This window comes from Dermacentor variabilis, chromosome 6 (assembly GCF_050947875.1).
Source record: "Dermacentor variabilis isolate Ectoservices chromosome 6, ASM5094787v1, whole genome shotgun sequence".
NCBI classification, from domain to species: domain Eukaryota; kingdom Metazoa; phylum Arthropoda; class Arachnida; order Ixodida; family Ixodidae; genus Dermacentor; species Dermacentor variabilis.
The window spans coordinates 134,626,070-134,653,777 of NC_134573.1; the positions used below are offsets into that span (position 1 = coordinate 134,626,070).

The window sequence follows — 27,708 nt, forward strand, 5'->3', positions numbered from 1 at the left end:
TTTCTGGAATGTTATCTATGGTTCTACTTGCTGTCTGTTGTTGTCGAACTCTGTGTAATCTGATTGCACGTGCGCACGAAGCGAATTGGGTAGAACTTTCTGAAAAAAACGCGGGCACCAGCGATTACTCTGCAATGTTCGATGGCTCATGTATAAAAGCTGACGCGCTTGACCCGCTGATCAGATTTCGACGACCCCCGATCGTGTTCGCCGCTATCGTCTTTCTTTTTGTAAAGCCTGCTTTTGAGGGCACAAGTTCGCCCAATAAAACGCTAGTTTCACCATTCGCAGTTTTTTCTGTTTTCTTCACAATCACTGCCACGTGACATCGCTCTTTTTTGTCTTGCGCTATATTGTGATAAACATGAAGCTGGTTTTGTATTTTTGTCGTGGTGCTAGTTCTGTTGTGGACTCTAACCGTTCTGAGTGTTCCTTTATCTGTACTGGTAGCCGCTTCAGACAGGCAACTACTGCCCATTTTTTGTTATATATAGCGACATGGTAGGACTAAAAAACCTTTTAGCCCTCCTGTGGCCTATCGTTCTTTTGACTGCTTTCATTTCCACTGATTATCATTTCTACATTTGAATTTAATAAATAAAAAGGTACTTTATGTTATGGTTTAGTTGGTGTAATTGGTTATCGGCCTCATACTGCCACGTTGTAGTGATCGTGAAGAATACGCTACAGTAAAAGCTCTGAATCACGAAATTCCTCATTGGGAGAAGCTGTGCCCCCCCCCCTCAAAAAAAAAAAAAGAACAAGTGACACTCAATGCGCAAGGTGGCAATTGTCGACTGATCTGTGGGTCAGATAATACATTGCTTCTCAAACCTTTAACTGACGTTGTGTGTGCTGTGCTATGTGCTCTCTTTCTCTCCTCCCCATCTCTCATTGCCCCCCCCCGTTCCCGCTCCCATGTGCAGGGTAGCAAACCGGTTGAGCTAAACTGGTTAAACTCCCTGCCTTTCCTTCTCCACTTTTTCCTTCCTTCCTTTCAGTGTGATCGCTGACTCTGGCTTGCGTTCTAGAATGTACACCGCTATTCGCGTCGCGCACACATTACGATTATAACTAGGCTGGGCGAAAACATCGACAACAAATAGAACAAGCGATAACATCAATGAAACTTACATTACAGAAAGGCGCTTCTTGCGCTGAGCGATAACTTTCAACATTGCTCAGCCGGTGAAATGTGGCCACCGGATAAATATGAACAAGCACACGCATCAATATTGCTGTCACTAAGGGATATCGGTGGTCCTCGCGGCCCCATGCTTTAACGCGGTAGCGTTAAGGGCCTCGTGTCGCAGAAAATCCGGTGCCGGCGACTCGCGTCCCGCACCCAACGTCCACCGTCGTTTCGGTAAACATCGTGTCGAAGCACGCATACGCAACCACTCTTATCATCAAAGTTGCTCTACCTTTTCTTTCATTCTTTACAAAGTTATTCCTCGGAATTTTGAGAATGACAGCCCACAAAACAAATGCCATGCAAACAAATAACCTACAGCACATACCTCTATGTTAGATCTCAGACTGAAATATTAGAAGTGTGAAACAGTAACAGGAGATAGGCCCACATAAGAGGCCGCGTTTCTACCAGAAAGCTCGCCTCCGTGCGCAGCGTTCGCCGCCAGTGTTTCCTGGTAAATATTAGGGTTACATAAGCTGCAGTTGCCGGAAAGCATGAACAGCAGTCAGGGATCTTGAACGTTATCGCGTTCCACTATTAAAGGCGAAGCTTAAGCGTGCTCCAATTTTTCTTTTTCATGTAGTGTCTCTATTCAATGTGTACCCTCGATCGTGTACATTACGCTGATACTGGCTTAGATAGAAAAAGAGAGATAAGATAATGCTGAGAAAGGCAGGGAGGTTAACCAGAGGTAGTTCCGGTTGGCTAACATGCGCAGGGGGAAGGGTTAAGGGGGATAAAAAGAGAAACAGAGTGGAAGGGGGAGATAGAAAGAAAGATACAAGCACGAACAAAGCGCGTACACTACAGAGCGGTAGGGGGCGGCATTCTTAGAGTCTGCCGTGAGGCCCCGTAGACCGCAGGAACCTTAATAACGCGAGTAAGGCCTTCAACGCGGATGTTCTTTCGGAGCATTGGCCTAAAGCTTTTAGTTCTGATAGTGGACGATTGTCCAACTGGTCCAGTACTCTGCACATCACTTGTCTCTGAGCACTATATCGCGGGCAGACACAGATAATATGTGCGAGCGTCTCGTCGATGTTGGGAGGAAGGCGACGAAGTGTGTTGTGTGAACGCTGCTTTTCTGTCTCTGATAATTTCAAGCTACTTTGTGGGAGACGCCGCGCCCTTCACTACGGCGATGGACGATGGACCTGGAGGGGTGCCGGGTCCTTCCACGTCAACTGCGGCCCCTCCGAGAAAGCGGTCTAGTCGCCCGAGTGACACCGACAGCGAGGAAACTGATCTATTTAACGACGAGTGATGAAACCTCGGATGACAGTGACTTCGTGCCCATAGCAAAGCGCAAAGCAAAGAGAAGACTCGTCAGGACATCTCCTTCCACAAGTAAGACAACTGTGGTCCCGAGGCGAAAGTCATCGGACCACACAATTTTATTCGTGCCTGTGGCTGCTAGCGACAATCTCAACCGGCTCAACCGCCAAGCTACATCTGTATCGCTCGAGGCGCTTGTTCCGGGTCAGATCAAAGATATAAGGATCAACGCCCGAATGAACATTCTCGCTATATATGTCACAAACCGCAGCGCACTAGACGTTCTGAGTAACGTTAAGGTGCTGGATAGCGTCAACGTACGCTGCTACAAACAAGACGATCGTGACTCTACGGCCGGTGTGGTGTATGACGTCGACAATTCCATTACCGATGCTAACCTGCATATACTCATTAAGCCAGCGACAGAGGGAATTGCCATATTGCAAGCCCGTCGCCTGGGGAATTCGCACTGTGTGAAGCTAACATTTAAAGGAGACAGCCTACCGTCACATGTCAAGGTCGGGCACTTCCGACACGTAGTACGGCCTTTTGTTCCAAGGCCGCTTCAGGGCCGGAAGTGTCAAAAGATAGGGCACGTTAGTGCTGTTTGCACAAATGGTGTCGTGTGCTCAGGATGCTCTGGGTCGCACAGCTCCGATGCAAGTCGTGCAGAAAACCAAAAGTGCGCCAATTGTCAAGGCTCTCACGATGCATCTTCAAAGAATTGCCGACGTGTGAAAAATGAGCTTAAAGTCTTGAGGCAAATGGTCAGATATGGTTCGTACCACAGGGAGGCTGCCGCTAAAGTGCGACGTCGGCGTTCACATCGCCCGAGATCTAGGAAACCCACTGCTATTGCTAAGAATGCACCGCGTCCACTGACAGTTCACAATCTTCCACAGAAAACTAGCAATACTAGCAACGAGGTTCCTAAGCAGAAAGTCTCGAATAACATTGCCTCATGCGAGGAGTGGCCGCCATTGCCATAGCTAGACGAAACAGCGGAGCAGCAAGATGTAGCATGCTCGCCGAATTATGCTTCACCTTCTCGCAGCAGCCAAGACGACGACAAACAAGTCGTCACCATGATACGGGCCCTTATGAACACGCTACGAGTACTACTGACTGCCATACACACTCCGGCGGCTCGAGGTGCACTTGAAATACTGAATGCTCTTAATCTCGCACTGTCCGGTCTTGAGAAGCACCATGGCTGCTCCTCAGCACTCCTTCCTTAAAGAAGTCAAGGAAGCGTTCCTCTTCTAGTGGAATGCCAGAGGCCTTACATCCCACATTTCGGACTTTCGTCCGTTTGTTTTCAAGCACAAATTTCCAATCATTGTCATTTGTGAGCCAAACATTGAGAGCGCCTTTCGCCTATCAGGATATGAAGCTTTCATGTCTGCCACCTATATCGACCGCAGCAACGTCATCGTCTACGTCAGATGCGATTTCACTTATCTTTTACACCCAGTGGCAACTGATGACGACAATCAGTACGTATGTTTGACTATAAAATGCAAGAACGTTTCACTCACGCTGGTAGGTGCCTACATTTCACCTTCGAGTCGATTTGACAACGCAAGGCTAAGTACAATTTTAACAGCGACACCTGGACCATGGATTCTTACCGGCGATTTCAATGCGCATCACCCGTTATGGCGAAGCTTGAAGATGGACTGTCGCGGAAGACATGTACTATCCTTCGCGTCGGACCATGAACTCTGCTGCCTAAATGATGGCAGTCCCACTTTTCCGCGGGGATTGACATACAGTAGCTGCCTGGACTTAACTTTTGTTTCAAGACGCCTCAGTGCCAGTGTAAAATGGCTTCCGGACAACGAAACACATGGTAGTAACCACATTCCAACGTACGTTAAAATCGATGGCATACGCACGTCACACTCTACCGCAGTTCTTCAACGCATCGACTGGCCTAAATACACGTTGCTCATGGAGAAGAATTGCCAAAAGATCCAACAATGTCCACCTAACAGCATCGAGGAGCTCATTAACGACGCTGCTCGAGAAGCCACACGAGATTTAGGCCTATTCCTAAATTTTCTAAATTCGAAGCAGAATTGGAGCGGCTTCGAGCAATTCGCCGTCGTGCGGAATGAAGGTACAGGCGCACCAAGTCCATCTACGACCTAAGGGAGGCGAGACGCATACAGAAGAAGATCCAACGTCGGATCAACTCCCTGCAGTCTCTAAGATGGAAGACTTTTTGTGATTCCTTTGATCCACATAAACCCCTATGACATATATGGAGAACGGTGCGCGGTCTTCAAACATCACCACAACAACGCCACCCCTTCAAATGTCTGGCTCTCAGTCAAGGTCACCGAGAGATCGACGTAGCGGAGGGTTTCTGTTTAAGGGTAGCGGGTCTACCATCCTCGTTTCCCGTACATGACCCCCTTGCCGTTCCGATTTCGCAGGATTCTCGTATGGACAATCTGTTTTCCATCGAAGAGTTACAAGCGGCGTTGGCAGTGTGTAGACGTTCCTCATCGCCTGTGCCTGACGGTGTGCCTTACGCAGCTCTTGGCAACCTCGGTCAAACAGCCCGGCATGCTCTTCTAGAGGTGTACAACAATTCATGGCGGGAAGGAGTGGTTCCAGCTGCATGGAAGTCCAGCCGCCTTGTGCCTCTGCTCAAACCAGGTAAATCACCCCTAGATGTGGCGTCTTACCGCCCCATTGCTCTGGCCAGTTGTCTAGGAAAAGTGATGGAGAGGATGGTGCTGACACGTCTAGAGTGGTATCTAGAACACCACAAGATATACCCTGACGCTATGGCAGGCTTCCGACGCGGACGCTCTTCAGTATACAACGTCATAGATCTTGTCTCGTCTGTTCAACACGAAAAAGCCTAAGGAGACTGTCAGCGGCGATGTTCCTGGACGTTAAAGGCGCTTATGACAACGTAACACATCGAGCCATCCTGGACGCCTTGGGCGATGTCGGCCAAGGGGCACTTGTGTTTCGATGGATATTCAGCTACTTGACAGACAGGTCATTCTTTGTGCAAACAGAGGATGGTGCATCATCACAACACAACACCTACCGCGAAGTACCACAAGGCGGAGTCTTGAGCCCCACTCTATTTAACCTCGTGATCATCGACCTGGTTCACAACCTTCCACAATCCGTCCATGTGTCGATCTATGCAGACGATATATGCATTTGGTCATCAGAAGTGACGCGTCCACAGGTGCGCGCCAGACTGCAAAAAGCTTCCACACTAACACCCAGCTATCTTCGAGCACGAGGTTTGGAGGTGTCCTCCCAGAAGTGCTCTATGGTCGCTTTCACGCGCAAAGCAATGAGACAATACGTTGTTAGAATTAATGGACAGTCTATTGCCTACAAGAAGACGCACCGTTTTCTAGGAGTAATAATAGATAGAGACCTCTCCTGGAGTCCTCACGTCTCTTACCTAAAAAGGAAACTAGTGATGATAACAGACGTGCTTACATTTCTTGGAGGAAAGTCATGGGGTGCGTCTATGAGTGCAATGCTCCAACTCTATAACGCACTGTTCTTGGGTCACCTACGCTACAGCTTACCTGTACTAGGTGGGACCGGTAAGACCAACCTCCGAGCCTTCCAATCTGTACAAGCTCAAGCTCTGCGAATTTGTCTTGGCCTTCCCAGGTGTGCATCGACGGTAGCAACAATAGCCATCGCGCATGACCACCCTATCAATAGGCATATTCAAGTCGACTCCTTAAGGGTGCACATCAGGCACTTCGCCCGACTTCCGTCGCAACATCTCGCCGCCCTTCCTGCCGCTCGACCTCGTTCAGCGTTTAGCAGAATTATTGCCGCCAACCACGGAAGTTTACCGTCAAACTTCACACCTGCAGCACGAGTATCTCTACCGCTGTGGTGCCTGCACCCACTTCAGGCCCTTCTTGTTATTCCCGGCATCAAAAAGAAAACGGAGATGTCATCTATCGCCCTCAAACAAACCATCCTTTCATTCTTACATGAAAAACGCAACGAACGCACTCACGTTTACATGGACGGTTCTGTCTCCTCTAAAAGTTCAGCTGGAGCAGTGGTACTTCCCGCTCAATCTGTCACTATCAAATTCAAGACGTCTCACGTTACATCATCGACGGCTGCACAACTCGCAGCTATCCGTGCTGCTCTGGAGTTTATAGGTCCCAAATCACCACATTCATGGTCCATCTTTTGTGATTCAAGGGCAGCTCTCGAGTGTCTGCTGTCCCCTTTCAACCACTGACCAAATGTACAATTAGTCGCAGACATCCGACTACTCCACCATTACGCAATAGACAAGGGACACAACATCATCTACCAGTGGATACCGGGTCACTGCGGAATTTCGGGAAATGACAGTGCGGATGACGCTGACCGGTCGGCCTATGATGGTGCCCAGATTGTAACCATACCGCTTTCAAGAACAGATGCAGCCACAAGTCTTCGCTCCCTCGCACGCGAGCTTACGTTAACTCTGTGGAACACCAGTGAATTCATGAACACACGTCTTCACAGATAGGACCCAAGTTTGCAACTCCGTCTTCCACCAGGGTTGCCACAAGCGGAAGCAACACTTCTGTACCGCCTATGGCTCGGCGTGGCATTCACGAACTCCTATTCCTTCCGCATTGGAATGGCCGACAGCCCTGCTTGCGACACCTGCGGCTGCGAAGAGACGATCGCGCACCTCCTCTGTGACTGTCCACGTTACAATGTGCAAAGAAAAGTGCTCGTGACCGTGCTAAATAAACTGGACAATCGCCCCTTCACAGAAGAGAAAGTTTTAGGACACTGGTCCAGACGGGTTTCGGCACTCAAGGCCTTAAGGGTTTTGCTCAAGTTCTTAAGGACATGTGAATTGTGCGAACGCCTTCGACTAATGTTGCGCGCAACATCGCGTTACTGTGTGCATTTTTCTTGTGTTTTTTTGTTCTCTTCCTTCTCCTTTTATTCCCTTTACCCCTTTCCCCAACACAGGGTAGCCAGCCGGTATTTACACTGGCTAACCTCCCTGTCTTTCCTTCCCTTTTGTCACTCTCTCTCGTCGATGTTGCATGTGTCGCACGTGGGGCGGGCTTAAGTACCTGTTGAACGACATCAACAATTTTAAGCCCAAAATACATGTTATGTAGTTGTATGTCACCTTCTTAGAATGTTACGCTAAATGTCACACGCAAAGGAAGTAATTTGGTGCAACTATTTAACCACGATCAGACTATGCTCAGACGTTGAAGAAATATGTTGAAGAATGTTTATGAACCCTCGCAGGTCTACTATGGTGGTCGCATGGAAACATGTTTGTTACACTGCGAACGCAAAACCATGCTATAACAATTTGATTTCCATATGTTGACAACCGAGCCGCAGCTCTCGTGGTTCTGTGTTATACTTCCCCTTGTTAATGTTTCCGACACATGAGAAAGGATGTATGTTTGGCTGGGTATCGAATGAACCGCTTTTGGTGAGGTTCGCTAACTTAAAAGAAAAATTAAAGTCCACGGACAAGCCTTGTTCAAAAGTCAGTTCTTGAAGCGAATTGTTGAGCTAGTTGGCCATATCATTTACGCGACAGCGTTAAGGGCCCCGTGTCGCAGAGCATCCGGTGTCGGCGGGCGGCGTCGGACGTCCCGTGAGCGAAAATTGTCGTACATACTCTATACGACACTAAAATTCTTTTATAACTAAAGTTGCTCATACCTTGTTTTACATTCTTTATAAACTTACGACTTGGAATATTGAGAATGACAGCCCACAAACAAATGCCATGAAATAAAGCAACGACAGCGCGTGCTTATTATGTTAAATCTTCTCAGGCAGAAATACTATAAGTGCGAAACAATAAATAGAAGATCGGCACACTTAAGAGGCCGCGTTTCTACCAGAGACCTCGCCTTCGTGCGTTGCGTTCGCCGCCAGCGTTTCCCGGTAAGCATTAAGGTTACATAAGCTGCAGTTGCCGGGAAGCGTGAGAAGCAGTCAGGGATCCCTGAATGCTGTCGCGTCCAACTCTTAAAGGTGAAGCTTAAGCGCCCTCCAATTTTTTTTTACAAGAAATGTAGCCGAGGCTGAATAACACATTTTTCGAATACAAGAGGAATACGAATAGTGAGTTTCGAATATTCAAAGGCCGACGCATGCATATAATTAGCACAAGAATATTTCTTCCGGTATAGATAAGTACCACACCTGCACCAACTAGCGCAAAAAAGACAGCTAACTGTATCAGGTGCTAATGATGAGCGTAAAACATAAACTCACTAATTTTTCATTAACAACATTGCACAAATATTTTCTCAATCAGTTTTAGAGCCTGGTTACAAACATCTTTTTTTCAAGAATGAATGACTGTTCTGTGACAAGCTTTCTAAAGATACCCAATAAATGGTTACTGAAAGAAGATCAGTATTCGCGAAAAAAAGAATGGAAAGGAAAGCTGTTGAATTATTTGTGTGCCGTGGACACGTGTAGAAGGGCCCGTTGTGAGGGAAGAATGACTCACTATACCGTAAAAAAAAAAACTAAACTATGACGTCACTAAGTAGCCAGAAACTCAAAATGATGGATTACAAGCAAAAAGGCACAGGTTGTCACTTGTAGGCTTCCATCGCAAAACCTAAAACAAAGCTTACTTTACCCATTTTTTTCTTTCTACATTGCTTTAGAAACGTGCGCAGTTGTATCGCGTCTGACATTTTGCGATACTTTGGTTAGCAAACAGAGAACAGCAGCCATACTTCAACAGTAAGTTGTTGCGAAATATTCGATAATTTTTGATATTCGAAAATACCGAATAGTCCTTCTTCGAACACGAATACAAATAATTAATGCGAAATGTGCTATTTGTATTCGAAACTTTTTATATTCGCTCCTCACCTTTACAGATTGCTGAAAAGTTGAAAAGGAATGAAATATCGAGATTGCAACTTTATCGTTGTTTCAATCGATTCAAGACAAGGGCGGCAAAAACAAAGGTTGATGTCAACTAGTGCTTCGCAGGGTTATGTTTGATCCGTCATGTATGCCACTGCTATGGCATGTAACATTATTGGATCATGGAGGAAGCGATCATGGAGTAAAGCTCCTGCTTCGCCTGGGTGCGATGGAGCACTTCCATTCATAACGACAGCTGCCAAGTTTCGCTGCAAATATAAAGAAAAGAAGTTATTGAGGGAACGATTGGAGCCAATGCAATAAGACTTTGAAGTGACGTTGGGCACAGTCGCCACGAACTGAACAAAACTCAACTTTCGTGCTCGCAGGCAGTACAACGCAGCTAGACAGGCTCGATGTAATAATGAAAGGGTATTAGCAATACCACAAAGAAGAACCTACGCCTATTGTTACTCTTTCTTTTTTTTTATTTTTCCAGGCAGCAATATTAGAATGGAACACACTCCCATGGTGATTAGGCGTAAATGACGTCACGAAAAGAAGTTTTATCAGCCTTGTCTTCTGTGTTATAGCAGAGGAATATTGCAGTGGTTGCAGCGCAAAAACAAAAAGAATAAAAGAAAAAAAGAAAAGCATGGACTGAAGAAACACACATTAAAACAGGACCAGCGCTGATTTCCAAGTGAATGTTTATTCATTTAAAGCCCCGTTCATATACGTGCGCACCATAGATGACATGATTACAAAAAACCTGCCATAAATTCCTTCCCCCTTTCCCTCAGTGATAGTGATATCATGCTGTCATATGCGTTTCCTTCTAACTTAATGAAACATGCTTACATAATTTCGCGGTCGAGCTTATCTCGTGCTGATTTTCAAAAAGAGGGTTTGCCAAAGCATGGAGCGAATTTGCACTGCTTACAATGAAAGCCGCGATGCCCTCCTCCTCATTGATTGTTCACAGCGAGCTCCCACTCTGGCTCACGCTTACTTAAGCACGTTCCCGTTTGGCATATATTCCTCTTTCCACAACTCAGTGGAATCGTATAATCTACTTCCCTTGAGCATTTACTGTATTGGATCACGTGCGTTTTTTCCACAATATTTATGCACAATTTCTTTTTCGTCGTCGAACGAACCCCTGATAATTTGCACGGTGTAGAAATAAGTATTAATTAGTTGAGTTTCGGGAAACTGTTACAGTTCTCTTAGCTGGGTGTTCTTGAAGCTGTATTGAATAATGAACATTGCAACCTTTCAGAGACGTAGCACGTATCAAGACGGATCTTGTTAAGAATAAAGCATGTCTGCAGATGAAAAAAAAAAAAAGACATCCTGCAGAGATCTAAAATTTATGGCATTGTTTGGGCAGCCGAGTAAATTGCCAACTTTAGGCTTATTTCGGTTAAAAAGTATTTTAAACCAAGCTTGTTGCTACATGCTACGTGACATCTTGAGAACTGCACGAAAAACGAAATTAGACTAGACAAGCATGAGCGCGTGCAGTGCAAAATACTCACGAAGTACAAACATCGAAGAAGGCGAGCGATTTTCGAGAGATATGTGATTCAAACAAGGAGCACCGCGTGCATTAGCGTGCCTTCGATTAATGGTCTTAGCAAGTAGCTGGACTACTTTTCACGGATCAATAGCTTGAACACCTACCTACAGTGCGCTCCAGCTTCGTTTCACCTTGTAAAGTTGTTTTGTACTGTTAGATCTTTGGCATCGCGCTGCGCTCCTGTAAGTCTAGTCCACATACTCTCGCTCTTCACGCAGTTCTCAAGAAGTCTTCCAAATGTCTTTGTCTATCGGAGCTATGGGGACCACTTACCGCAAGTGTAAACAACCTTCAGGAAGAGGCGGGAGTCCTTGTGGCAGCTGGGATTCCCGAAGGTGCCCATGTCCGCTGCCACGGTGCATTTGCGTCGTCCGTGGCACGTCGTCAGCACCGTTTCGGTCGCGTAGCTGACCTGACAGTCTGCAAGCAGGCGTCACGATGAGAACTTTGATTAGCACAGCGAAATACCGTTGACTGAACAAGGCTGCATACGGCTACGAAGTAAACTTTTGCGACAGCACGCGAGGTGAGAGGCAAGATCGCGCAACCAAAAGTTGGCATCAACTGCAATAAAATAACTAAAAGTAGGGCCGGTTCCGTCGTGATTCACATATATTCGAAATTTTTAAGCGCTAGAAGGGCATGGACGACAGAGAAACAATCGTAAAGAGCACTGAACATGTCGGCAGCGCGGTCCGTATGTAATTCTGTCTCCCTTGTCCTTTTCGCGCTATAAAATTTTGAAGACCAAACAGAATTCGAGAGGATGCTACAAAATAAGCCTGAGGAACAAACTTCAGGAAGAAAGGAAAGGAAAGAAAAGAAAAGCCCAGTCCATAGACTTAACCAGGCTCCACTGTTCTTCCCAGTCGCAGTTCCTAGCAGATGGCATGCGGGCCTCCTGCACTTTTCGCGCGCCTCCTGCACGCGCCTCCTGCACTTTTCGTTTCAGGTGAACTTTTTTTTTTTACGGAAAGAAAATAAGATTTGGTCTCCCTACAATGGTTACGCCTGCTGATTTTCACGTCATAGTAAAATAATGAAAAAGAAATATTGTAATATAGGTAGAAACATCACAGGTTTACAGGAAAATTGAGAGCGGAGTTAGCGAAAGTGAGTGAAAAAATTTAGTCCACATGTACTAGTTCTGAACGCACTGAAATAGAGAGAAATAAGAGGTGAGGACAGGTTGCATCCTCTGCTGAGTTTGGAAGTCGTACACGAGGCCGCAGTATGGTTCGTTTGTTACATCATCTTTCCCGCGCATACAGTCGAATGCGAAAGAGCGCTACCTACCGGATAGCTTCACGTCTTGCCTTTGAGGACATTCGGGCACGCCTTTCTCGGTGCCACCGAAGTTTGCCGAATAGATGACGATGCGGAGGTTCTTGTGGCAACGCAGGTTGAGTACGTCATTCTCGCAGACTATCCGGTTAGAAAACGTGGCTGCAACAAAAAAAAAGTGTCGTCGTTAAGAGCTCAAACGGCGCACTGGAAGACCGTTTTGTGCGCCACCTTTTATTTAGTTATATTTATTTATTCACGTACTTACAGCGCCCTTTAGGGGCATTGTTGTAGTGGGGTTTACTACGCAAAAAATCATAAAATACATTCTGCAGTAACAGTTAACAATTTAACAGCATACGATAGATGGTGCAAAATACATTGGCAGGACATTTTCCATTGACATGAATACCCGGGTGAAAAAAAGCGGCACTAGCTCTCTACAATTTTCTCAAGACATGCTCTTTTAAAAATGAAGGAGTGTGAGTGAGTGAGTGAAAAACTTTATCAGCTCTAGATTCACTGGTCTTCTGCGGTCTTCAGATGGAATCGTCCATCTTCTAGCACAACGGTCGGTTGCCCTTAGTCCAGGGCTCCGCTGGATGCTGCTGCCGGTTGTGCTCGCCGAATCAGACCTTCTTGGTCGACCTGGCGATCGCTGGAGAGCACTCCCTCCCATTGCTCCGCACTCGGGTTTGGTATAACGGGTACCACGTCTATCTTCTGGCATGCCCACGTTATATGATACAGCGTGGGTGTTTCGTGGCACCAGGGGCATTTGTCATTGTATTGTGAAGGAAACACTCCGTGTGAGGCGGTAACAATCCGTGCCTGGAGGTTGTTCCACTCATCTATTGTTTTAGGAAAAAATGTATTTCCAAACGCGTTTGTTCGACGCATATACTCGCGTACTTTCAAAAGGCAGGTCCGTCCGTCCCTTTTGCGCTGTGCAGGTTTAATGACCTGTTAGTCCAACTGACAACATCCAGCAACCTTATCGTATTATAACCTGAAGTAAATCACTCGTATTGCGTGTAGCGTGTCTCAACCAAACGCCCAATCTCGGTTCTAGTTAATGCAAAGTAGGAACGATGGCACCACTAGTCACACAGATTCGCAACGTCTGTAAGCACAAATGTGACAGCGAATGAGCACAAGCCAAAAAAAAAAAGACAATCCAACGTGCATGTTGGAATACATGCGAAACGAAGCTTTCGAGAAGCGTTTAATCAATCGCTATAGAACTAACCACGCGCAAATTTCTGTTGTTCATCTTCATCCTCTGCAACGTGTAATCTGAAGCAATTATCGCTTACGTTTGATACACCTCTAAGGTCACAACTTTAACCCCCATACATAACATGTTTATATTTATGCACTACACCGCTCACAAGCTATTCCGAAATGCAAACAGCAAATCAGGCGGGATGCATTGCGTGAGGCGTGTAGTCAGCCATGTCACGAGGACGAAGAACACGAATGACGCTTGTCAAGGAACAAAGAGATGATGAGACTACAATGACTGTTCTGTGTACGCACAGAAAATACAATATTAGAAATACATTTAAGAATTTCATTGTGTCGAAGTGGCGCATACCCATTCTACAGAATTGGCCAGGAATGGGAATACACAGAGTGGCACGTTCCCTGTGGTCCATAAACGATGGCCGAATCAAATAAATTCAAACAAAATAAATCAAGGTTACCTATAGGCTAACACTATATGCACAGATTTAATGTCGCGATGTATTATTCTTTGATTCGGACCACTCTTGTCGATTCAGCATAAAGGGTTAATCTAAGCCTCTTTGCTGAGGCATGCGTTCGGCATTCATATAGTGTTTATATATGTGCAACCCAATCCGGTGAGATGTTGAACCATCAGCAGCCATTTTAAACACCGTGAATTTAGGCAAAAAAACCTTCACCTTAAAAGTAACATTGCAACTACGTTGAAACGTGTATCGAAACGGGCAGCTTAACGTCATGGTTTGCGTTTTCACTTTTGAAAGCAGTTCTCTGTGTTCCTTTACGGTACAATTTTCAAGCGTAGAGTGATATATCAACAGTTGTTGCAATCGTTTTCTTAGCGCATCAAGAGTGGCACCGATTCGTTGCCCTTTACTGCTCTGAACATGAAATCACATATAATTGGTTTCATTTCATTATTTAAGTGCAAAGGACGGCTAGAAACGCTGCAACGTTTTAAAACCATTTCATGACAACACAGCGGATATCGTATTCCCAAGACGAATATGTCTTTTTCGAATAAATCGGGCTGAATAATGCCCTGCAGGCACCCTTAAAAATAGACGTTGACATTCTGTATATTTTCTGCATAGTTACTACACTCTTATAACTTTCTTGAAAATCTACTGAATTTCCACTTATACTTTTGCAATGGATACCTTCGAGCGTCGACATTATAACGTTGGTATCACCTGAAAATGTTCTCGTGTGTTTCGTTTCGGTGTTCACCTTTAATCCCGAGAACGTACCAGGCCTGTCAGCCGAACCCTTCCAAGCTAACAATTTCAACTTAACCTTTCACGTTTACGCACCCTACCAATGAAAGGGAAGCTGTCACCCCCATATGTGTAGCACGTGCGAGGCTACAAAGGAAATCTGAGCTTCGTATTACAGTCGGGTGGACGACAATCTTCCCTTCCATGAACCTTCCTTCACCTTCAGGGTATCCGAAAAGCTGATTTTTCATACTTTAACTAGTGTTACTTGTCTACCATCTGATGCTGCTGATAAAAAGTTAACTAAGCACAACTACGCTACAAAAACCAGGAAATGATATGACTGGATCCCGCGTTTGCAAAGAGTAACGAGAACTGCCCTATCAAGCAGTTTTTGTGCCTATATCTTTGCAATACAAGGAGCGTTCGTTAAATATTTCCCCTGAACCACTTTTATTTATTGTAGGATGCTGAAGCAGCTCATATTTAATAAGTCTCTATAGGTTACGTGCCCATTTGCAACTGAGAATTGACAAGGGTATTTTATTTACTGGTGCTGTAGTTGCACAAGGTGGGATAACGGACCCAGTGGAATGCAGAGCAGTCATCAAGCCTCTTTACTTGAAAGACCACCCACCAAGGGGTACTTTCGGGGAGATAAAAGATTTACGGGGAGGATTCCCCGTCATATGGTATAATCAAGGATTGGCATCGTGAATTCAAATGGGGTCTCAATTTGGTTTAAACGGCTCCAATCGCAGGGCGGCAGCAATTTGTTACCGGTGAACACACCATCAAGCAAGCCAAGGCAGCCATTTTGAACAATCATCGCGTATTATTTCATCACTTAGTCCAAAATATCAAGATTAGTGTGGTGTCCACGAAAAAAACTGATTCAAGACAATCTTCATATGCGTAAGATATCTGCTCGCTAGATTTCCCGGATGCTCACACCTTTCCAGAAGAGCGAACGAGTCGAATGCTCCCAGGTTGTTTTGACGATGTGCCACAGAAACCAACCGAACATTTTAACAGACAAACTACACATGATGAAATCTGGGCCGATCGCCATGATCTACAGACTGAAGTCCAATCGATTTTGTGGAAGCATCCGGGCTCACCGACTTCAAGGAAGGCACGTGTCCAGCCCTCGGCAGGCACTGTCATGTTCATAATCTTTGAGGAGCAGCACCTTGATGGATTTGATGGATTTAGTCATGATGCAGTCTTGATGGATTAATTAGCAAATGGTACCATGATTATTAGAGCATACTATGCTTCACTGCTGTAGATATTGCTGGAGGCGATCAAAACGAAGAGAAATAGCATGCTCGCCAAAGGTATCCGCTTTCTGCAAGACAATGCTACATTTCACAACTCGCATGTTGCCCAGATCGGGCCGCACTGCTACTGGCTTGAAATTTCTTTCCCATAACCTTAATCACGATGAAATCATTTCTGAAGGACAAACATTTTGAAGATGAGGAGACTTAGATTTCCGAAATCACAACCTGGATTTTGGAGCAAGGTGACAACTTCTGCAAGCGAGGTGTTCAAAGATGCATAAAAAGATGGCAGAAGTGTATTGTCCCTAGGTGGCACCTAGGTAGAAAATGACTAATAACCGTGCCAATTTTCGTTGCTCTCAGTCTACAGGAAGTAGGTCAGGAGAAATATTTAATTAACAACCTTCGTAAATGAAAAAAACAAGGAAATAATATACTGCGGGAAGCTTTTCCGGTCCGAGCGGCAGTTCTGAAATCTAAGTCAAGTAGAGCGCCTGAGACGAATTCGTTAAGGAGAATGAAGCCTGTGATTAAACGACAAACAGCAACAGAATAACAGAAATGCAGTAAATTTCGTTCCTCTCTCCTGCTGAAGATTTACTGTACCACTTGCAGCGCGCTTAGCATCCCTCAAGGCTAAAAAACTGTTTCTAGTTGAGGTGACGCACCTTACCATTAACCACGTGCCTCGAACAAAACCGAATGGACAACTAAGAATAAAGCACACCTCCACAATTTTAGTTAACTTTTTCACTAACTCGCGTAGTGGAGCTTAACTAACGGATATCGCGAAAAGATATCCACAAACAATGGGCGCGGTAACAAGTTTTGATTAGCGAGTAGCAGTCATGACGAATAACGTCTGAATAATACGCGCGCGCGCGTTTGCATGACGTGTCGCAAATTTTCGGGAATACTAAAACTACTGCGTTTAAAGGTATTTCCGCACTAGAGGTCGTGCAGGCTACCAAAACTAACTTCAATGTCTAAGTACGTCGGAAAAGCGAAATGCGTTAGCTGCGTGAAAACACAGAATACCATCGGCGTCATAATAAGTAAGGACACTTCAATTTATTCGCCACAGTTAAGAAAACAAGTCTGTGAATGATTTCGAAATCTGATATCTTGGCACCGAATAATGTCATTCACTCATATTCTTGGCGAAGCCGCGTTATTCCTTCATGGATTGCACATACAGACAAAGAGAGAGAGAGAGAAACTAGACTACATTTTTTTTCTTATTATGCAACGTACCAGTCCTTATAGCTTTAGACGTCCACGTTTCTTCTTTCTCCTTCTTTCCCTTAACCTTTTCACCAGCACAGGATAGCCAGCCGGTACTTACACTGGCTAACCTCCCTGCCTTTCCTCCCCTTTTGTCTTTCTCTCTCTCTCTCTGCTGACGCGTGAAATTCTACAGAAGTAATTTTAAAGTTAGCGGCCTCGTTTCGAACACAAGGTGTCTAACGTACACTCGGCCACAAAAGTTTACAGACCACGGGATCTCAGGAAACGTTCAATTTCTCAGCAGCCTTTAACAGTAGTCAATAAAACCGAACATCACAATGTTGTTCACATACACTAGTAGAAGCTGTAAATGTGAATACTAGACTTCGTTATGAGGTTGCGCAAATATTCGGCTTTCTCTCAAATCTCGTGTTCCGTAAAATTTTGTGGTTCACTGTACATACAGAACAGACTGGTGGGCTAGTTGGTACTGCATAACTTGAGGTAAAGCGCAAGAACGCACGTAGGACAAAAGCGCTGTCTTCGTCCCTTTTGTTGTCCTACGTGCTTTTTTGCACTTTCCCTCAAATTGTACATACAGACTGGAGCCAAGTGAACAGCTGCGTTCAATTACAGTCCAACTTCAATAAGAAGTATCACGCTAAATCCATACACATTTATTCACACAAATAACCAGGTATTTAATTTTTTTTTTTACGCGGATTAATAAACACCTCAACTATTTGAACAGCTCGCTTGAGCAAATGTATTTGGGTAGTTTAGACTTCCCATAGCAAAAGCGAACCAACAATGCATTTTCGTTCATTCACCAGGCAAAGGCATTGCCGCATACATGAAAAGCTCATGAAAATTATCTTCTGCTTCGATAGGACAATACTGTAAAGCTATCTCTTCGTGCAAAAATTCACAATACGAGGTCGGACGGCACTTCGACCGAATTAACAATAAAAAATACATTAATCATTCATGAATCAATAAAACAATAAATATTGCTTAAAAACCGCTTTACTGTAATTACTGGACTAGTCAGCATTTGCCTTCTTTTGGGCATCCTCATTCGGTTCTTTTTCACTTCTTTCTCAGTAAATTACTCAGTCAACAGATCAGTACATTAGCAGCAAGCGCAGGCCCTCTGATGATAATTAGAAATGCTGTAGTACTTTTCCACGCGAGAGCGCGAATATGTAATGGCACTGCCTAAGGTAAGTTTGCGAGTGTGTTCCCTATCCACTAAACCGCGGCTTAGTGGATGGGGAGTTCCTTCACACTTGTAAAGCTGGCTTTACAGCGAAACAGTTTGTCGAGATAATGGCAGTGCGGTCATATTTACAACTTGTTAAAAAAAAGAAAAGAAATGTGGACGTGGTTCTTGTGATTAAACCATGTTCGATACGAAAGCCCCTGCATATCCGCAGTTCTAGCACTTCGATCCTCTTCAGCCGATGCACAACCGGTGCCACCATTAGTTCGGCAAATGTGCAATTCAGAAAAGCGCACTAGTAGCGAACAAGTTTGTAGTAAGCAGTAGTAGTAGTAGTAGTAGTAGTAGTAGTAGTAGTAGTAGTAGCAGTAGTAGTAGTAGTAGCAGTAGTGGCACGTCTGTCACACCCCCCCCCCCCCCCCTTTACTTTGGCTCCAGCGCACAAGGATATGCTCTACTACATGTAGCAAGAATTCATAACAAACCGGTTGACTGTGAGCACTGTGAGCCTTCATAACCGCGAGTAAAATATTTTCACTCACTGGGTCGGCACTTGAAGGCAACCTCGGCGTACTTGTGCACACCTGGGCATGGGTCCACCATGAACGACTTGGCGTCCGTCTTGACCGTGCACTCTTCTTTTTCCCGGCATGCTGCCTCAACCACCTGCGCACGGGTTTTGACACACCAGCGAAATCAGCCGGGCACGTCATTTTAGTGTATTACTGCTTTAGCATTTATCAGACCCCGCGACAGGTCCAGTTCAAGATGTCGACACGTATTGAGTAGCGGGTGAGGAGCGTGGGCTCCCAACAAGCAAGTGTGAGAGGGCTGACGTCAGGAGCCTCGCGAGGGAGCAGAGTCAGCATCGGTGAGGGCAGAGGGACCGGGGAGCAGGTTGGTCGGTTCACGCATGCGTAAACACACACACACACACACACACACACACACACACACACACACACACACACACACACACACACACACACACACACACACACACGTCCACAGACAGACAGACAGACAGACAAAGAGATAAGAAGTGAAATGCAGCTTACGAGAGATAATGTGCCTGTTGTCATTTGAGCTTAGATCACACGCAGCAAAACGAACAAAACTTATTTAAAATGAAACAACACTCCATGTGATAATTGTAGCTATTTTTATTGATGCTTTGTAAACACTGGGCAAGTAGCAAACTTTCCAACGCTAAACATAAACATATCACTGTAAATTATTAATTAGTTCTTAAATTAATAATGAAATAATATTAAGTTATTTATTGTATAATAACCTTGCGGATGGATTTTACATTGCCTGAGCTATCCACGCAAGCGCGAACCTTTGCTTGATGTGTATTGAAAATTAAAGTTGCCTTTATTTTTCCTATACAATAAAATTGGGGAAAGGACCACAAAAAGTGTAGCCTGAGGCTCAATATAAGTAAATACATGGCAAAGAAACAAAAACGCTGTCAGCAATCAATGTAATAACATGATGCATACATAGAAGATTACATTCAAACGAAGAGCAGCTGAAATAATAAAGATTCATACATACAAAATTATATGTTTGAACATCTCAAAACAGTATCACATAATAAAAAATTTATAAATCCAAGTTGCAATAGATTAAATATTCTAAAAAGTCCCTCGTGAACACTATACACAAAACAGAAAGGTCTAAGTGCTGGACATTTCAAAATATCGCTTAAATTTTTTAAGTGTGAGGGTAACTATATTACTTTCACTCGCTTCGTGTTTATTTAGACGCGTTGGCATCAGAAATTGCAAATTTTGTTTATCACAGTTCGTTCTGGCTCGAGAAACAATCAACTTTTCAGCGCACCTAGTACGAACAACTTTATCCTTTAAGGTTATGACAGCAACAGACTTCAGAAACTCAAGTCACTGCAGGTGGTGCAAGTCTAAAGCAAGCCGATATTCAAAAGTAGTGGTAATGCGAATAATATTATACTGAACAAAAGATCCCTAGTGTGTGCTCTATGACCAATACCAGCAATATGCCTCACGGCTTTGTTTTGCAATACGAGTATTCTGTTAAGGTTTATATTTAATGTCGTGCTCCGCAACAAATGACTGTATTAACATGAAATAAAAAAAAACAGCGTGATGGATTGTTAGCTTTAGTCGCGTAGGGAAACCAAATCAACATCTAAAGATTGTGATAGAATACACAAAGTTTATATCGTCCACTACGTGAAAGGCTGCTCATCAAAAGAAAAGGGGAAAAAAATACGCTCTGAAGTTTCGACTTCGAACACCACGGCATGTAGTTGCACCAACTTATCACGCGACGGTGATCGATCTCGGCTTTCTCGAAGTTGTCAGCCTGCTTCATCTGTGGCTGGTTCAAAAATGACAAAAGTCAGAATCTTGGCGCACCGCTAGCAGCAGTAACACGCATAAGCGTAATATTATACTGAGCAAAAAAAGAAAAGAAAGAAAGAAAGACTGTAGTATGTGTTCTATAACTAATACCAGCAGTATGCCTCACGGCTGTCTTTTGCAATACCAGTTCTCTGTTAAGGTTAATTTTTAATGTCGCGCCTCAGAACAAAGGACAGTATTAACATGAGATTGAAAAAAAAAAAAATAACAGCCTCGTGGATTGTTAGCTTTAGTCGCGTAGGGAAATTAAATCAACATCTAGAAAGAAAACCAACTGATAGACACAACTATTTATTTTTTTTAATATGACATATATAATTTCTTCATCTCATTGAGGAGTTAAAAAAAAACATTTATTAATCAAAAACAGTTTAGTCGCCCGCTCGAGAGCCCAAAGTTTGTCTTCGCCGCAAATAATAGATGTATGCAGGTAAGACAACTGTACAGGACAATTGCTCCACCTCAACTATGGATAACGAGGTTTCTTCGGCGGCACGCGTGTGACGGCCACTGAGTAATTCGCACAAGTAGATGACGTTAAAGAAGAGGGAGACAAGATTAAGAACACGGTTTTCCTAAGGCAATGTTTTGGGTGCAAATGTAAAGCCGGGCCAATCTGCTGGGTACATTGCATGTACGTACGTCTGAACAATGCCGAGAAACCTACGTCCTCCTTCAATCTGTTTTGAATTCCTAGAGAAGCACATCGAAAGCGAAGTGAATAAGTTTATCCTTGAGAGAGAATACAGGGAATAAGGTCAGCGAGCATCTAAGCACGCGCGCACTCAACTATAGCGAACGCAAAGCGCGCCTACAAAGCGCCGACGGACAGCCACCGGAAGGGTTGAGATCTAAGTAAATACGTGACCCAGTCTGAATCCGCAATTTCGAGTGAACAACGCAATTGAGCAGACCCGAAACTAAAACTTCCCAAGACAAACAGCTCGCATGGAACGAGCCGATTTACCAGAACTGTCGGTCAGAGAGCCTTCGTTTGTTCCTCGTTAGGTGAATGCACAGTTAAGGCATGTAGGGTAACCAAGTGCCCGGGCACTTCTTTTTTTTTTTTGGCATAGTATTGCTCTTGTCGGGGCCCCCGATAACTTGTCCGCGCTCCGTCGATATCAGGGACCTCTTCTCTCCATCACAAGAGCACGCAGATTTGAGAAATGCGAACAGCAGGAAACAGAAAAACCGCAAGAACCGTAAAATTTACAAAACCAGAATTCGATGAAACCTTGCGTTGATGGTTTCAAAATATGCTAGTTTGAGACGCTGCGTCCTTCCAAACGCAAGGCAGTCGTGTCTTCCTTTACCAATAGAGAGGTAACTATACCTCAGCAGACGCCTTCAATGTACACGAGGTCATGGAGCGTTGGTGAAGAAGCTTTAGCGTGGCGTTACCAACGAGTTTTATCGTTTTGTCGTCTTCCAGCAAGCTGTCACTCTCGACAAGAACGATCGCTTTGTTATTCCATTACCGTAATTTACTAGTACAGCTCAATCAAGCATTTCTTTCGCGTCACATATAGAAACGCCTACTTGCTTGTAGCCATCACACCCTGCAGTTGCTTAATAACTGTCGAGGAGATGAAAGGTAGGCTACATCATAGCCGCCTATCAATATACGCATTTATGAGATCGAAGCTAACTGTTACCGCGTATAACACGCCCGCAGATTCCACAGACACAACAGCATATTAGGTCTATCGAGAAAACGAATCAACTAGACAAAAATATACTAGCTAGAAGAAGCCTCTTGTATGTACCTGCCTTAATTATTAATAGAAGTTCCTTTCTACTTTAAATAAAAAGAGAAAGAAACAGTTTTACGTGCACGATACCGAATGTCACACTGTTGTAGCAGTTCTGAAAGCAACCACTGCTTGCTCGAGAAAGCCGTCCCCTCACCCTCAGTGCCTCCTTGGCGATGCACTCGACGCTGCCGTTGTACTCTTGAGCCGGCCTCGCGCTCGCAGCGCCCCCTTCCTCGTGCGACGGCGGCGGGCACAGCATGTGGTAGGGCACGGAGCGTCCGTACTGGGCCACCGAGATGGAGATGCTCGTGTTGCGGAAGCAGCGCAGTTGCAGCTCCTGGCCGTCGCAGGCGAACTTCTGGAACGTCTTCAGGGTGCCCGACAGGAGAGCTGCACGAGAAGGAAAGAAAAGCGACATTGAAAGTTGTCGTCTTTTTTTTTTTTTCAATTGCTAGATATTTTATCACTCGGAGACTTTCGTTCGGTATTCGACGTTGTTTCCAAGTTCAAAAAAAAAAAAAAAAAAAGAAAGATCAATCTAGGAAAGTTGACAAACGAATGCAACACACATTGAGGTTTTGTTGCAAATGAAGTCGCTCCATACGAGGTTCGCACGTGCGAGGCGCAAGATCGTGACTGCATCATTAATGACCGCAAAAACATGGCAGTAATAACGCGAAAGAAGCCCGCGAATACAAGCGGAACTGCCGCGCGACTGGTCGCTCGAGGCACTGTGGTCTATTCACAGGCTTCCCTTGACGCTCGGGGAAAAAAAATAACGCTTTTATGTGGCATGTATTGAGCAACAGAAAGCTGTATCGGGAGATTTTAACGTTGCTGTAGAATTTTCTCATTGACACTTTTCATCTCATCATATTTGAGAAGTTTGTTAATTAGATAAGACTAATTATGTGATTAGGCGGAATACAAAATATAATCTGAATATATCCAAGTGAAGGCAAACAACATTACCTTGGTTCTGTCCAGCTACGTGGCATTTGCATATTTTTGAATCTTGGTGCGTGATAGTTCGGACACCTGTATACTACGGCTGCCAACGCAAAGGCCGTGAAGAAGTTTACAGCATTTGCTCGATTACTATACTCTGTTCCACACACAGCAGTCAACGCTGCGGAGGCTAGAGAAACTTCTTTCAGTGGCTTCGTTCGCACTTGGATATAGTTCGATGTTTCTTTTACCGCATTTGCGAGCAACTGTTTTTTTTTTTTACATGTAGGGCTGAGTATTCCACGAAACAAGTTTTAATCCTTATAAACAAACACACTGCGGTGTACGACTGCTAATGCGTTGTTTTAGATCAATTTTATTTTTGTCGTTCTTCTCCGTTTTTTTTTTCTTTTTTCTTTTTCAATCCGTCGCAAGGAGCCTCCCAGTCATTCTCGCGCGAGCGAACGCTGTTGGCGTGCGCCGACGCGTGTAGAGAACGCGCGGAGTGATAACCGTTTCTCGACCGAACTTCTTGCGCAGCTTCCATAGCATTGACTGCTATGTATGGAACGGAGTATAGGGACTCGTGAACCTAGGTTATCACCCAAGTTACAGTTTTCTCGGTTGTAAAATCAACTAGACAATTCAGTTTCAAAGAGAATGTAACATTTCTAACAATATTTGTTTTTCCCACTTTTCTGGAAAAGGAAGTGGCCTGCACAGTGCCGACTGTTGTCATGACAGAATATACAGAGTTTATATCGCCCAGCACGTGAAAGGCTGTTCATCAAGAGCAAAGGGGAAAAAAGTAAGCTCTGAAGTTTCGACTTCGAACACCACGGTATGCGGTTGCAGCAAGTTATCACGCGACGGTGATCGATCTCGGCTTTCTCGAAGTTGTCAGCCTGCTTCTTCTGTGGCTGATTAAAAAGTGACAAAAGTCGAAATCTCGGAGCACCGCTGGCAGCAGAAACTGGCCTAACCTAATGCTGGCATAGCTTTCGCCGCTGGTTCGATTAACCGCGGCTCCCTCCCGGTTCGGTATACTTTTCCGAACACTTCCGCTTCATCCGGATCTCGCAACGAAAATACGCCAATACTACGACAGGGAAGGCAAGCTGTAATGACAAGCTCCTTGCCTCGTGTGTATGCCTGACAAACAGTGGGGGCTTTCGCAAAAGAAAGTTCCGTGGAAACCGGAAAAGTTGGGGGGGGGGGGGCGGGAGGGGGAGGAGGAGTGAGATGAGGAAATGAAAAGAAAACAGAGAACCCGCGGTCGCAGTTCCGTCTACGGCCACCGGAGCGCGCGGTGCCCAAGAGCGGGTCGCGGGCATGATTGAGCATGTGTACGACCGATGCCAGAGCCGCGCACTCGATTCGGCAAGGCCCATTCCGCCGCTAGCAGAGCATCGAGCTCGCTCGCGTGTGTGCGTGCGACGTCTCTCGCTCGCAATTTTCTTCGAAAAAAGAAAGCTCGTAAAGCAACATGGACAAGCACGCGGGGAGGCGAACGGAACGTAAATAACGGAGCTCGGGTGCCGGGTACGCTAGTTCAAGGTTTCCCAGCGTCGTGCGCGCGTAGCTGGAAACTGATGCCGCACCGCGGCCGCGGAGTCAGGTTTATCGCTCAGGCAGAGGGAGAGGTACTCGTGTGCGCTATATTTACGCAGCCGAGGAAGTCAACGTGTACACACGAGCGGACGAACGTAAGTGCGCGGCGTGGCACCGGGACAAGCTTCAGGGACGAAGAAACGTGTGGATGCGGCTCCGGAAAAGGAAGGACGTGCAGGCCAGTCCCACGCACTAGTACGGTGCATGCAACACGGTGCTACACGGTGTATAGACCTCGGCTTCCGCTCGGGTCCTTAAGAGAAAGCAAAACAAACAAAAAAAAAAGGACAAGACAAGGACAAGTGCTGCATGTGTCTCTCAGGCGTGACGCGCGGTGCCCCCAAAGTGGTGCAAAGCACGAGTCATTGCTACAAACCAGTTACTATAGGCATAGCGTGAAAAATAAGACGGCCAAAGCTGTTTTCTTATACCTTGGCCTCACAGCCTCGATTTGGTTATAGTTGTGTTCCATGTACGCTTTGTGGTGAGGTGTGTGCGGGAAGAAGCCTGCGCTCATTTTAATTTATGTGCCTCATCAAAACAAAGCGAGTGCGCTATCACACACGTGCTCTCTCTCTCTCTCTCTCTTACGACTGCAGTGCAATATAGAAGAAAGTATCGCAGAGGCTACGTAAATCAAACAGCAGCGGCGTCCTCTATGTCACACGGCTTCTTGCCCTGCAGACAGACCTCTCCACCAAGTTACGAGGCAGTAAGGAGAAGCGTAACAGGACAGTGTCAGGTGTCTTATTTTGCAAGTCCAGAACACCCCCGATCACGTTGCGCCTGTAGTAGCTGGTTCGTAGCAGCAGCCCCATGTGCTGATCCCCCTTTGGGAAAGCCGCACGGAACGCGTGACAGAGTCGCGCCGTTTATGGCGACAGCTGCGTCCTGTCAGTGTCCAGTTGCGCCACTGTCAAAGCCGGTCACACGTAGGCGCCGAGTAAACGCGCGGCTTTCGAACGCCTTCCGCGGCTGCTTCGAGCGCATCCCTGAAGTTACGCGCATGCAGTGACAGACGAAAATGAAGAGCGTTTAAAACGATTGAGCTCTCGGGTTTTTGGTGCCCGAGTTCTTTTTTTTGGGGGGGGGGGAGGAGGGGGGAGGGGGGGACTCCGGATTAATTGTGACCACGTGGGTTTCCTTAACATGCACCCAATGCATGGCACACGGGCCGCTTTGCATTTCACTCCCATCGAAATGTGAAGAGTGTTTCGAAACAGAAAAGACCTGGCAGCTTGTGAACACTATCTGCAGACTGCATAGCAGCACGAGAACTACACAAAAACCAACAAAATCCAATAAAATAAGAAGAAGAACCATCAATTTCAAGTTTTGAATCTCCATTCATTCTCTAAGGGATACTAAAGCAACATACTAAATCAGTTTAGAGGGATAAAGGGTTCTTTGAAAACTGCATTATCGTTAATATCGAAATAATTGGTTGATTATTAGAACAGAAAATCAAAATGAAAGTCTCAGTTTTTTATTTCACCCCAAATACCGAAGAGCGGTATGTCGCAGTGACGTCACGGATTTCGAAGCATTATTATTCTTCTTTTTCGTATTAAGGCCACGTTAGCTCAACAAAAGTTTCTGAAACTCGCCATATTCAATCTTTGGCTCCCTTAGAACACAATGTAGTCTATCTGTACCGCTAAAAAAATAACTAGGCCTTAGAAAACACTGCCAAAACCTATGACGTCACAGCGAACTGTTGCGGAAACTACAAGGAAGCGTCGCCACACGTCTTTTGATATTGCGCATTTTTCTGGCTTATACCGAGCCTCTTATCGTGGTAAGAGTGGTGCTTCTGATGTTGTGGAAAGATAATTGACTGACACAGGAGAAATCATTTTTTTTTTCTTTTATGCGGAAAGAAAAGACGCAAGAACGCGGAGTCGGTATTCACGAAAAAAGTTATCGCGGTAGAACTCTTCGTAAGAGAGAATTCCAGCCAATCCAAGCGCAGGGCACATATTCTTAGCAAAGGCGGTGAGCCGATGGCAAAGGGCACTTACGCGTGTGAAGCTTTGTGAATTGAGCCAAAGTTTTCAAGGACGTTTGGTGTATAATAACTATCGTTGCAAAGCTACACAAGACTCCGGCAGAGGCATGAGGCCTAGCGAGGGCGGTACGACAGCGTGACGTCCCAAGTGGCTCTCTGTATGGTGCTTACGAAATCGGGAAACATTTTTTTTTTTTTTGCGCACTCCGTTACATTCGGCACGTATGCGTACACAAGGACACGAACTCTGTATGCAGCAGCACTGGGCTCCCGTTTTGAAGTTGCTGCGCAATCCTTAAAATTGTTCCAACTTCGCCGCCGACCGTCACGCCTTCATTCACACCATCCTCGCTATGTTGCAGCGAGTAAGGCGTATTTTGAGTGTGTTCGCCTGAACTTCGCCAGGTCGCATAATTTACTGGCTTCTCTCCTTGCTGCTGTTGTGAATGCCCTTTTATCACTCCATGCTATGCGATTTTCGACATCCTTCATCCATTTCTCCCTTCTTGCACCTCCGAGAGCCCTTCTCCATATAGAGTGGAGGGCCTAAAGAAC

General features: G+C 45.3%; 1 protein-coding gene across 1 annotated transcript in view; it reads right to left on the reverse strand.

Moving 5' to 3' along the window:
* Window positions 1-27,708, reverse strand: part of LOC142585266 (protein eva-1-like) — a 304,753-nt gene that overhangs the window by 18,565 nt on the left and 258,480 nt on the right. Inside the window, exons 2-5 of the mRNA XM_075695887.1 lie at window positions 22,741-22,976; window positions 18,961-19,084; window positions 12,231-12,380; window positions 11,208-11,354 (exon numbers count right to left, since the gene is read on the reverse strand). Of these exons, the coding sequence (XP_075552002.1) occupies window positions 11,208-11,354; window positions 12,231-12,380; window positions 18,961-19,084; window positions 22,741-22,976 (657 nt within the window). The remainder of the gene's footprint in view (window positions 1-11,207; window positions 11,355-12,230; window positions 12,381-18,960; window positions 19,085-22,740; window positions 22,977-27,708) is intronic.